Source organism: Trichosurus vulpecula, chromosome 1, assembly GCF_011100635.1.
Source record: "Trichosurus vulpecula isolate mTriVul1 chromosome 1, mTriVul1.pri, whole genome shotgun sequence".
Taxonomy (NCBI): Eukaryota; Metazoa; Chordata; class Mammalia; order Diprotodontia; family Phalangeridae; genus Trichosurus; species Trichosurus vulpecula.
This window is the reverse complement of record NC_050573.1, coordinates 7002642-7016203: the sequence shown is the minus strand read 5'-3', so window position 1 is coordinate 7016203 and position 13562 is coordinate 7002642. Positions and strand designations below refer to the sequence as shown.

Below are 13562 nucleotides of genomic sequence, written 5' to 3'. Positions count from 1 at the left end.
ATACCCTTACCACTGTCCACAAGGCCAGATCAGACTGACCTAAGGACATTCTTACCCCTGTTAGCCATCAAAGGATGAGACCCTAACTCCAAGAGAGACTACCTCACTTAATATTAACTGACCTTTGTCAACATTCTTTACAACCCTATTCCATTAAGGAAAATCCTCTTCTTACATCATGGTTAAACATACATGGGGGTCATAAACATTAGGTAATACAGACTTGCGGGGTCTGCTAAAATAACGTATATGTTTTCTCATTGCTTTGTTCAGGCAGCCAGAGCTTATGCTCTGATTCCTTGTACATACAAGCAAGCTAGCTTAGCTATGCTTTAAGGGAAAATAATAAACAACATGAATTTTTCTGTCACCTAGCTCTGTTGTTTTTTTCAACCAAATTTTCAGGTTTAACAGTTATGGTGCCATGACTTTCAGATGGAAATGATGGAAATGGGAAAAGCAGCCCAACCTTCCCAACACTTTTGGGTGCCACAGGATTAATTTTTCCTGGAATTTTGGCCTTGACAAGGTAGGGGTAAGTTGTCTCTCTTCCCAGCTTCCAAAAAGAACTCCCACAAAATGGTTGAAGTCTGAAAATTCCCTTTAAGCTAGCTCTGGGGGCAGGGATCAAATCTGTGGTCAAACGCATATAGATCCCCTGGAAACACTGATTGATCTCGAAAATTAGCTATGGTTCAGTCAAAATCTAGAATTAGAAGTCCAACCATTCCTCCACTCCCTCCAACCTTTTCCTCAACCCCTCCCTCCCTTCCTTTCCTTGGAGGCCTGGATCCAGGGGAGAAAAACTGCACTTTGCTGTTACCACCTCTCCCTCTGCCTCCCAGGAAAGACTCTGATCCAGAGGGAGGTAACTCTGTTCTGCTACTGCTGCCTTCTCTCTTCCCTCCCCCTTTCCCTCTTCCCTTAAGGGCTCTCCTTTTGCCTTCTGCCCTATTCCTGCTTCCTTCTCTTTAAGGCTCTGATTATGGGGAGGATAAATGCATTTTATCCTTATTCCTAGCCTTGCCTTACCTGCCCTAGTCCTCCTCCATCTCCCCTTTCCCCTTTCCTAAGGGATAGGATATGCAGAATCAGAAAAATCAGGAATGCCAAGGCTTCCCCAAACACCATAGGGGTGCTAATAGCCAGCTGCTGAAAACTTCTAATTCTCTGTTGTTTAAACTCTGAGCTCAGTCTGTATTTGTTCTGTATTTGTTTTGTTAATTGTCTGTTAATTGTCTGTATGAGAGCGTGTGTTCTATGTCTATACCGTGTAAAATCTTAAACGCAGGTAGCCAGAGAATTCTAAGGCTGCAGTTAGGGAAACAGAGACTCTTTTTTCTTTCTCAATGTCTGGTCTGGCCAACTGGACTTGAAGAAAAAAATAGAGCTGAAACATTTGAGCAGATTCTGGGATTTAATCATTAAAACGTTTGGAAACTGATCAGTTGGAATTTTGGGAGAGAAAACTCCTGAGACTATAGATCACTCCAGGAACTCTCACTGGAGCTAAAACACCCTCCCAATGCTGATCACTTAGGTGAAGTTTACTTGAGTTAAAATCATTGAGATCTTTCACCATTGTTGTCCTGTGTCTGACTGATCCAGGGCTTCAGTAAAAGTTAGAGCAGCTAAAACAAATTCCTTTTGTCCCAGATCAGATTAGAAGAGAATGCAGGAGAATTGTAGGGAAAACTTAATTCACCCTTACCCACCTGGCAAAAGGAGAAGGGCAGAAATTCACAGACTGACAATATCCTGACAGTCCTGTGCCCCCTGGGTACCTTTGTAGCCCATCCTTTTTTGCCAAAACTTAGAAATGTCACCCAGGTCCTATGCATTCTGCCCACTCTGTCCCCAGCAGCTGCAAACTGCCCTAGGCTCAGTAACTTCTGCAGTTGTGGGGGAAGCTCGAGGTAGATGGTTTTGAACTCTGGTTAGCTTCTCTAAACTCTGCTTCCCAGAATTTTCACCACTGGGATATCAGCTTCTGCTCTAGGTAACTTCACACTTCTTTGTTCCAATTGCAAAACTGTATTTTAGTCTCTGTTTGACCTGTTTCCTGATTTGTGAAGGGAAAATAATAATGATGGTTGTTATGGGATCAAAATGATAATGATTGTAAAATGCGTAACATGAAGGCTGGTATATGTTAGACACAACATTATTATTATCTCTCTTTTAATTAATGTAATTGTTAATTTGAAGTGGTTTTTAAATACTGAAAGTAATAAGCTCAATAATTTCTATATGTGGTAATCTGGAAATACAATTGATGTCTTCTGAAAATTATTGTTTCTGTATTTCTAAAATTGCTTTGTATTTCTAAAACTCTCTTAGATTGTGAAATTTGAGAAGACCATTGTGTGGTAAGAAATATATTGCTATGTCATAGCAATTTTAATCTGATTTTGATATATGTTAATTGGGTTTTTAAAGGGATGTGATAAAATTTGACAATTTGGGACTGTTATATTTGATTATAATGAGAAATAATTAATAATACTGATATTTACTATGAGAACAGATTTTCTGTGTGAAAAAGTTTTCTATTATGAGAATATATCTGGTGATTTAAGGTTATAGTTTCAAATGATGAGATGAGAGATTCTCTGTGCAAGGAGATTTAGAAACGCATTCACCTAAATTGATAAATGGGTTATTTCAAGTTTTAAAATGCATAATTATGTTTAGGGCATTGTTACATTTCTAAATTGTGTAATTTGGCAAACAGATGTATCAGCAATATTGAAGAAAAAATGTGATTTTATAAATCACAATCTTTTACAATGCTAAGAGTATTGGGCCTTAGAAATTAAAATGTTACCATTTGTGATTATGAATTCAGATTTGATTTGCTCATCTAACTAAGTCATAGTCACCTGATTGTTAATTAATAGATTCTGTTTCATGTTTTATATATATGACAATTGCTTGTGGTGTACTTATATTTCTAAATTTGTTGTATTATGCAACTTGGTTAACATTGCATTACCTATGCTGTTAGAAAAACAATTCCTCTTCTAATCTAGATGTTATTAGATTAAGAACTGTGCCTAATTAAGGAATTGTGGTTATTAACTGAAACAAGGACTTTTGAAACCATCTAGTCATGAATTCTAATCAATCTTGTACAAAGTTTCTGTGTAGAGGAATTCCTATGAAGTAAGTTTTTTAAAGTCCTGGTAAACCTTATTATTGTGATAAAGCTAATTAATTGGGTAAACTTATAAGAAACTAAGTGTCTTCCACATTACATCTTTTTGACTAAGGAACTTTGTGATATCTAGGAATTCTGTATAAATACTTTGAGAATGAGGACATTTGGCACCAACGTAGTCAATGAATTCTAGTGTTTAAGGGTTAATTTGCTTTAAGGAGAAAGAAAGGAGATGTCTATCATTTTAAAGCCTTCTAAATAATTGTCTTCAGGAAAGTTTAGTGAGTATTCCTTTTAACATCAGGATAAATTTTAAACTGATTTTAAAGAAGGGAAATAATTCTGGAAATGTTTTGAGAAATGTTTTTGTGATTTTAAGTAAGAGTTAGAGCTTATCAATGTGTATAAGATTTGATTCCTAAAGTGTCCCTTTCCTCTAGAATGAGTAAACAGGGGACATAAATCCATCAACCTGTGAGGTTGGTCATTAACGTTTTTGTTTTGTTTAGAAATCTGGAATGGGATTCCAGCATAGACAGTTATATCAGTAAAAAGTCACTAAGGTATGAGCTATTTTGTCTTATGGTTGAAAAGTAAAGGAAGACTGAATAATGGGTAGGAGAGATTTGGAAGGGTAAATAAAGGTTTGATTGGAAATACAAAAGATAGATAAGAAAGTTTGGGGATACATGGGAGTTAGCTAAGCCTCTCCTGTCCTGAGAGAAATTATTCAGATGGTTTAAGTAAGTTGAGAAAGAGTATGAGAAAGTATTTTAGAAGACAGAAAAGTTATGTAGCTTAATTTGATAATTATTAGCTCGATGAATTTGGGACAGTCCTACCTGAAAGATTTTGATTTGCTATTTAATATTTTATGGTACTATGATTTAATACTGTTTTAAGCTCTGATTACAGGGATAGGTCACATGAAGCCAATAGTAGAATGGCAGGCATCACAGGCTGAGAACTTCTAAAGGGATGTCTGTGCCTGGGAAAAGGTTTTGAAGACGACCTTGGACACAGCCTAGGTTGGATCTTCCTGACTCTGTTTCCCAATTCTGCTATTTCCTTCCTGAAAAGGAAATCCCCACCTATTACTTCTATGCCCTGCTTTCAGCATCTAATGGCTATATGATTGGCTATCAGATATGACTCATGCCTGGAATCAAACAGAGGTAAGGAAGTTCCTTCCTTCTGTTAAGATATATGACATTGTCCCTCTTTTCTTTCATAGAAAATTTATATTATCAAGAAGTTTTGTAAGCACAATGCTAAATCTATTAGGTAATAGATGTATATTGGAATATCTCTGAGTTATTATAATAGGATGCAAGAATGAGTAGCTTACAATTTCAACCTATGTTCATGGCCAAATAAAAATTAAAATAATACAGAGATAACATCCTCCAAAAGGAGGAAATGATTAGACAAAGTAATAAGGCAAAGATGTAATGTGATAAATGTCTAATAAAAAAGAAAGGGGATAGCAAATTTTGAGAAAAAGCCATAGGATCAGATTGATTCCCCTAAGAATTATATACAGATGTGTATGATTGGCTCCAAAATTTCTCAATCATGGAAATTCAAGCTAATAAGTGTGTGTTGGTAATAAGATCTTAAGTTTGGATTTTTGGACAAGAAAATTGTATAAGATAGTGGTACAGGTGAAATTCTATCTCCTTTGTAAAGTATCTGTCTCATGATTTTAAAATGAAGATGAGTTCAATTTATGGTTGGACCTTCATATTTTAAAGGATTCTTATGCCAGGTACAAAATTTAGGTAAGGATAGAAACAGCAGATGATATATAAACTGAGATACTCTGAAGTTTCAAAAAAAAGGAGAGCCAAATTTAAGTGAGTGTACTAACTTATATTAAGTAAGAATTGTCTGAGAATTTCTAGATCTGAACCAGAGAAGCAGAACTCTCTTTTACTATCTAGGGACCAGATAACTACAATTTGGCATCTGGGATTTAAAAAAAAGTGCTGCTCTAAATGGACATTGGGAATATGTAACTGGGATTTAAAGTTACTTTGTACAGAAATTGTGCAATTAATTGCTAGAATTAAATCAGAAACATTTTAAGTTTTGTTAAGAATGGCTTGTGGTTTATTTTGTAAATGCCATCAAAGAGACTAAAGTTTATGATGTTAGTCAACATGGTTAATAATGATAGCATTACTTTGTATGGTTCATGTTTAAATTTTCTTGGTTATCTAATATGTAAATGTAAAACATGTGACATGCAAATTTCCCCCTCTCAATACCAGTCCATTGTGAGCCATCTAAGTTGTTTGGTCTGTACCTGACTCAATGTAATTGTGCAGTTTTGTAAATTATGAGAAGAACTTTATTGTAATTGTTAAACTCAGCCCTGTGTGGCTGGGATATTGAACCATTCATTTCACTGTTTGAACTTAGCCCTTCATGGCTGGGACCTATGTTGTGCTGTTTTTCTCTCAATTATCAAATTATATGTGTTTTGGGACCTGCGGTCAGGTCTGACTACTCTTATAGCTGCCAAGTTGTGGATATGGACTCCTTGATCCTTCTGTCACATCTGAGGACTGCCCCTGCTCCCAAGTGGACATCTGAGATCATAGGAGACCTTGCTCTCCAGTTTCAAAGAGCCTGAAGGGGACAGCATCAGACGTAGGCAGCCCCTCCCAAGAGTCTGGACCAGAACCTGAACAAAGAACTGCTCTTTCCCTTTCTGAGTCCCTTGCGTTCCCAAGACTGTTTGCCTATATCTTTGGTATCTTTAGCCATTATGCTCCCTACCCTGATCCCCCTTGCAACTTGCTCCCTCTGCTTGTTTACAATTAGTTTACAATTACTGCCCATCTCTGGGGATGTCCAACCACAGGAAGGAAAAACCTGAATCCACCTAGATAAGGAGTTTTAGAACTTTGCCCCTGAGGAAGAGAGAGGTTTTTCAATACCTTCATTGGTCTTCAGATGAAGCTTTCAGCTTACCTTTGACCAAAAGGAGGAAATGTGGAACATTTTATGCCATTTAACATCATTTTTGTAATTTCGATCAAGGGCCAGGGCCTGAATTAATGATCAGCTAGACCTGGGCTTCTTTGTTCTCTCAAGTTTGCTCAAAGAATATCTTTTCTCTGTCAACAAGGCCAGATCAGACTGACCTAAGGACACTCTTTCCCCTGTTAGCCATTAAAGGATGAGACCCTAATCCCAAGAAAGACCACCTCGCTTAATATTCTACGGGTATATACTTTAACTGACCTTTGTCAACACTCTTGTCTTTACAAACCTTTTCCATTAAGGAAAATCCTCTTCTTGTATCATGGTTAGACATACATGGGGGTCGTAAAAGTGAGGTAACACAGGCTTGCTGGGTCTGCTAAAATAATGTATATGTTTTCTCATTCCTTTGTTCAGACAGCCAGAGCTTATGCTCTGACTCCTTGTACGTACAAGTAAGTTAGCTTAGCTATGCTTTAAGGGAAAATAATAAACAACATGGACTTTTCTATCACCTAGCTTGTTTGCCTCCTTCAACCAAACTTTCAGGTTTAACACTTGCAAATGGAAATTTAGTAGGCCTTCTAAAAACCACACAAAAGATTCTGCAAAACATTTCTTCATAAGAGTATTTCCCTTTCTTAAAAAAGCTTACAGTTTATCCTGATGTTAAAAGGAACAATCATTAAACTTTCATAAATTAGCTGGAAACCTTAAAGATTGGGATTTATCTTTTGAAAGTATCACAAATCCCCAAAGTGCCATAAAACCAAAATTCTTAATAATCACCAATTCTTAAGTACCAAAAGATGTTTGTCTTGGGGAGGAAGTTCAGTTTTTGTTTTTTTTTCTCCTAAGGCAGAAACATACCCAAGGAAACTAGCCTTACGACAATAATAAAGTTTAGCAGGCCTTTAAAAATTTACTTATTAGGAATTCCACTACACAGAAGACCTTATGATGGGGTGCTTAGGTGCTTGCGCTGGAGCCCAATTCCAAGATCACATTTCTCCCTAGCTTCAAAACACTATTCCTGACAGTTTTCTCCCCAGCCCAAGGACACCATGCCTAGCAATAACTCATGAGTGGGCCCCAGTAAGTCAAACTACCTTTCCCCACAATTACTCATAAGCAGGTCTCCAGTAAAATAAACTATCCCCATCACAAGAACAAGCTGATCTCTGAAGAAATTCTCTTGCAAAAACAAGACTGTCTTGTAACCACAGAATTATCATGTACTGATTTCCAAAGTTATCATATTCAGTCCAGAGGTCAAGCTATGGACATCAACTCTCAAAGCCATCTTGCTACAGATGTAACAGACCAAAAACACACACCTGAGGAACCCCTTCCCCCAGTTTCCAGTAGTGAATGACACTAAGTTATTACCTAATTAGCACATCTGCCAGATTTCTATATTACTTTCCTATATAAGCTTTAGCATCATGACTGTTAAGTGGCAAGCTCCTTAGGGAGCTCTGTCCAACATATTGGCCTTAAAATAAACCTTTGCCACCTTGATGTAAAGAATGCCTGAGTCCATGAATTCATTCCAGGTGACCCTGTCCTATACTCTAGTTCTTGAGAGGTCCCTGAAGCCCCCCTCAAACTGCATCATTTCCAGAGGGTTGATAAGAATGTATGACTAGATGGTTCCAAAATTCCTTGTTTTATTTATAATTGTTCCAATACTCTTGGTCTTTTAAAAGGAAATATTTTCCATAAATTCATATATTGCTTTAAACAGACATGTGGTGACAATTTCCCACTCTGAAAACTTTTTCCTCTACTACCTTAAAAAATGCTGAAGTCCTGTCTCCTTTGAGACATCAGATTAAGAACTGTCCTAAGCTTTTGAGCTTCCCATTCCCATTCTCCTGGGAAAGTTTTACAGTTTGAAATCACCTGTTATCATCAGGTTAGCTAAAGGGATTGGCCCAGGGGAAAAAAAAAACAAGTAAACAAGACACCTAAGGAATTTGAATTAATGTGACAGGGTGTGGTCAGTTTCCTCTCCAGAGTTAACTTTATAATTAATTAAACAGTACAAGGAAACACTAAGATTTTACATAATAATTGCAAGTCACAAACCAATATCTTTACCATAGCCAATATTTATGTGCATAATTCCTTCTAACTCTCTCTAACTTTGTCTATTGGTTTCAAATGAAGTTACAAAATTTTCCTTTTCAGTCTTTCTACTCCAAATCAAACTGAAACTTCCTCATAACCTCTCAAAATGCTTCTGAAAGCTTTATTTCTCTTTCCTAATCTTTCAAACCTATTACTCAGACTACCTCCAATTTCAGGAGTGAGAAGAGCAGAAAGATCCATAAATATTCCAAATTTTGAAAAAAAATTACACTCACCCCAAATTTCTCCTGCTTATCTTCACCTCTTAGAATCTGGAAGAAGTTCATGTCTACCAATTTACAAATCAAGAGAGCTGTATTTCTCCTACATCCTTTGCAAACAGCTTTTATAATGGCAATGCTTAAAAGACAGAAAAACCCTTATATTTTCAGTTTTACATATGTTGCCCTCATATCAGATACATTGGTGGGAGGGTTGCAAAGACAGTTCTTTAGATTTAAATTGAACATAAACTTCAGCTTTTAGGATCTAATTAAACCTGAGTTTTAACTCATACCTTTCTCTTTCTCAGCTCTTGATTTCTCTAGGCTGCCTGGTTTAGATTCTTATCAGTCTAAAAGCTGCTATCTAACTGATCCCACCTCCCCACTAATTTCTGGGAGAGTCTCACCCTGCTTCTTAATTCTATTCCTTATTATCTAACTTTATTCTGGTATCCCAACTTGGCCAATATTGGGATGTCCTCCCCCCCCCCCCCAGAATCTTAATCTCCCACCAAAAAGCCTAAGGTGGGAGTTCTTTCCCAATATTCTCTTTCTAATTAGAGACTTTGAAAGTTTCTTAGAAGATTTTTGGGCTGCATTTTAAATCTTTCATCACAAACATGAAATATTTTACAAACACACAGAGGCACCTGACAAGACAAAGTGTTGGCTTTTTAGGAGAGAAACCAATTTAGAATTAGAATTAGACTGGTCAAAATTCAGAGTTATCACATGCCAGTTTACGCTGACTGACATCTAGTCAATTACAGAGGATATTCTTCCCAGGCCCTTGGAAGGGTAGGTGTTCCTAAGGGGTGACAATCAACTCTGATTGGCTGACAAGCTGGAATCTTTTTTGCCCCCATATTTCAACATCCTCCCCAAGGGAATGTCTGGAGAAATGTCTGTACGGATATTCTCATCCCCTCTATGTTTCTTAAACTTTGTATCATTACTCCCTAACCTATAACTCTTGTTGGAGACATTGTATCACATGCTCAGTCTCAGAACCCCATAGGATGTTCCAACCTCCAAGGTAATACTTAACATCCTATTTTCTTACCTTGGTCTGTGCACAGAGTTACCTGGTTCCCTTGAGGCCTCCTTTTTATCCTTCTTCCCTTAGTTTCTAAATCCACAGTGGCCTCTTTCATTAATGTGGTTTTGAGATCTTGAACAGTCGGGGAGTGGGGATGCCTGTCAACAATACATGGGACTGTTTAAAGTCTCCCCATCCTTTGGCAGTGGCAGCCCCTCACTCAGGATGTCAGGATCCCAGATGAGCTCCCATCTGTGGGAAACACATTTACCAAGAACTCCATGAAGCTTCTGTTAAGTTAGGAAGGACTTTTATTTAATAACGTTCTTGCAAGAGGGGGCACCCAACGGGTAGGTGCACCTGTTGAGACAAATACACAGCCTTTTCCTCCATATTGCTGATCCATATTCCCTCCCCTGTTTCCCCATTGACTGGGTACCTCAGGGTTTACAGCCTATCTGGTACACCTAAACTCCCCACATGATTCCCCACCCCCCACCCTCGCCATTTACATCTCCCATTACCCTGCCCCCTTCCCCTCATTTTCTTTTCATTTCCAGTAGCCTCATAAGCACCTGTATGTTGTTTAGCACCTTGGCTTTTATGCAGAAGCAACAGCTTCCTTTTTCTCACATTGATGAAGCACCTACTATGTGCTGGGTTCTGGGCCAGGCACTGGAGCTGCTCAGAAGTGTCTCTCTTTCAGTCCCTGCCTAACACTACCCCTATTTCTCTAGCTCCAGTTTCCTTCATTGTACCTTTGGTGACGCCAGGTTTCCTCAGTTGGGCTCAAATCATAGACTACCAAGGTCAGCACAGACCAGAGCTTCACTCACAGAGTGTCTCATAGAGTCTCATTCATTTAAGTCTAATTTTTAAGGAATTATTTTCTTCAATGAGCTTTTGTACTTCCTTTTTCATTTGTCCTATTTTATTTTTTAGGGAGTTATTTTCCTTGGCAAATTTTTGTATCTTTTACCATGCTATTGACTCTTTTTTCACGTTTCTCTTGTATTACTCTCATTTCTTTTCCCAATTTTTCTTTTACTTTCTTTTACTTCTCTAATTTACTTTTTAAAATCTTTTTAAAACTCCTCCAGGAATCTTTTTTGGGGCTGAGACTAAATCACATTTTTCTTTGAGGCTTCACATGAATACATTTTGACATACTGTTCCCTTCTGAGTTCATGCCTTGATCTTCCCTATCATCATGGTTACTTTCCATAGTCAAGCTCCTTAAAAAAATTTTTTTTGCTCATTTTTCTGCCTTTTTTTATGACTTGGTGTTTTTATGTGAGAGTTTTGATGGAATCCTAATAAAGCTGCCCCAACCCCAATATTCTAACTTCCTTACGTGCCCCACTGAACAGCAGGACCACTGCTCCTCCCTAGCCCCTCACCCCCAACTTATTATCCTAACTTCTTCATATACATCTCATGGCTCACTGGAATAACAGGTGTGTCCATGAATTCATATTTCTCCCAGAACAGCAGGTATGTCCTTGTGTTGGGATCACAGCCACTGGCTGTACTTATCTACTGCCCCTAGACCCATGCCCCATATTTCTCACAGAAACAGCAGGTGTGTCCGTGCAGTCAACCACATAACCACATCCATCTAACCTTAGACAATACTCAGCCAAACAGAAAGCAGCACCACCAGAATGCCCAAGTAGGATGTGGACCCCAACACAATAGAAGGGACTTTCCCTAAGTAGGCACCTGCTCAGGAATAGTAAAGAACTGACCGAGAGTAAACTTATGAGGGAGAGAGCCTTATTGTAATATCACTATCATACATACTCACCGGCCCCCCCCCCCATGGGTTTTTCTGTATGCATTGTGTGTAATGGCATGTACAGTTCCACCGTGGCTGGGACCTCTCTGCCATTACCTAATCCCTTAACTAACTCCTCCTGCCTTTTTAATATTAATCATACTGCTATATTCTATGTGAATTTTGCTTGTGTAATCAGTATCTTTCCCCTATAAAATCCATCTTGCTTTCTCTGAAGTTGCTGGTTCCTCCTGCAACTTAGCCTGCTTCATGGGAGGCACAAATCTCAATAAATGCCTATACTTGGATCAGAGGCGGTCTGACTGAATTCTCTGAGATGGTTCCACCACAACAGTTGCCAAGGTTCTAGTGCTGGGGCCCTGGGTCTCACTGCTGGATTTCACTGAACATCTCTCTGGGCTTAGCTGCTTGCTTTCCCAGGAGGGTAGGCTTCCCTTCTGGCTTGTACTGGGAGTGGGGATTCCCTGTTGGCCTCCTCTGAATGTAGGGTTCAGCAACTGTGGCCAGGCCCAGGGATGGGGCTCAGCTGCTGGGCTGCTATGGAAACAGGGTCTCTCTGTTGGCTAGAGCCAGGGCCAGGCCTCACTAACAGTCAGGCTTCCTGGTGGCTTGTGCTGGGGGAGGGGTCATTGGGGTGGGGCCTTATTTGGCAGTACAGACTGCTCACTTGCTTAGGGGACTGCTGGTTAGCAGGAGGCTGGGGCCTTGATGGTGATTTGTCCCCCACTTGGAGCCTTGCTGCAGGGCCCTGCTGTGAGCCTGGCTGCTGCTGCTCCCCCCAAGCCCAGTGGGACTCAGTATTCTTGTCTGGCTGCTAAGCTGCTTCCCTGCTCCTGGATGCATTCTGAGGCAGTTTGGAGCATAATTTGGGAGATCATCAGAGGGTTCCTTCCTCACGCCTGGATCCTGGCACCAGAACAACTTTCAAAGCTGGGGAGAGGCCAGAACAGACTTTCAGGGGGGCAGCAGAACTCCAGGAATGAGAGAACACGAGGAGGGAGACAAGGAGGAGATGAGCGGCTGGGGAGGGGGAAGGAGCCTTAGAGGGGGAGGGTCAGAGAGGGGGAAGGGGCCAGCCAGGCAGAAGAGGAGGGGTGAAGGGCCCTAAGGGAGAAGCTGTTTCTGTTCTGTGCTCAGCAGGCCCCTCTCTGGAGCACAGAGGGGAGGGCACAGGGGGAGCAGGCCTGGGAGGGGTTTTTGTCTCACTTCCCCATCAGTCTGTGTCACTGTGAATATCAGCATTACTATCCCATGACTGACAGTAATAGTCAGCCTCATCCTCAGCCTGGAGCCCAGATATCCTCAGGGTGGCCGTGTTCCCTGAGCTGGAGCCAGAGAATCTGTCAGGGATCCCAGAGGGCCTGCTGTTTTCATCATAAATCACCAGCTTAGGGGCCTGGCCAGGTTTCTGCTGGTACCAGTGTGCAAGGTAACTACTAAGTGCATCCCCAGCACAGGAGATGGAGGCTGTCTCTCCCAGGCTTTTGGACACTGAAGATGGCTGAGTCAGCACAGAGGAGGCCCCAGAACCTGCAAGAGAAGGAAAGAAGAGAGTGGTCAGTGGCAGGGGCCTCTCTCCCCCAAGGAGATGCTGACCCCTCAAACAGCTTCAGGATGAGCTCAGGGCAGGACTAGGCCTGGTCTGAGACATTGTGGGACCTGAGCCACAGGGAGGAGACCCAGGGAAGCCTCACCTGTGTAGACAGTGAGGAGTGAGAACAGCAGAGAGATCCAGGCCATGGTCAAGGTTCCCCCCAGAGCTCTGTGTCCTGAGGCTCCCCAGCTGGGGCTGGGCTCTCCCAGGGCTCTCTTAAGACCAGCCCAGGCCCTGCAGGGAGGAGGCCCCTACATGCAAATCTGCTCCTGCTCTGGATGCCTGAAGGAGGGGACTCAGGTGATGAGTGACTGACCCTGTGCTCTCTTGGGGCAGAGGGGGCAGGTGTTTTTCTGGCAGGGGAGGATCATCATGTCCCCTGAGGTCATTTCCAGCTCTGAGATTTCGGGATTGTGGCAGTCAGTTTTATTCCCCATCCCCAGGCCTGTGTCTGATGCTCCAGGACCTTGTCAATGTAACCCAACTGTTTTGTCCTCCTGGACCTTCCCTGTGCATTGGAGCCTTCTCACCATGGCCCATCCCTCCACCATGCTGCCCTCACCTCCTGTTGGTGACTTCTCCCCCAGATCTGCTTGGGGACAGCCAGGCTTCATCCCCTCCAC

At 40.9% G+C, this 13562-nt stretch overlaps 1 gene segment (V, D, J or C); it reads right to left on the bottom strand.

Annotated features, from left to right (window-relative positions):
- Positions 1 to 12477: 12477 nt before the first annotated feature.
- Positions 12478 to 13113, bottom strand: LOC118851241. The segment is given in 2 exon segments: positions 12478 to 12875; positions 13040 to 13113. Coding segments are annotated over 2 exon segments (363 nt in total).
- Positions 13114 to 13562: the final 449 nt, after the last annotated feature.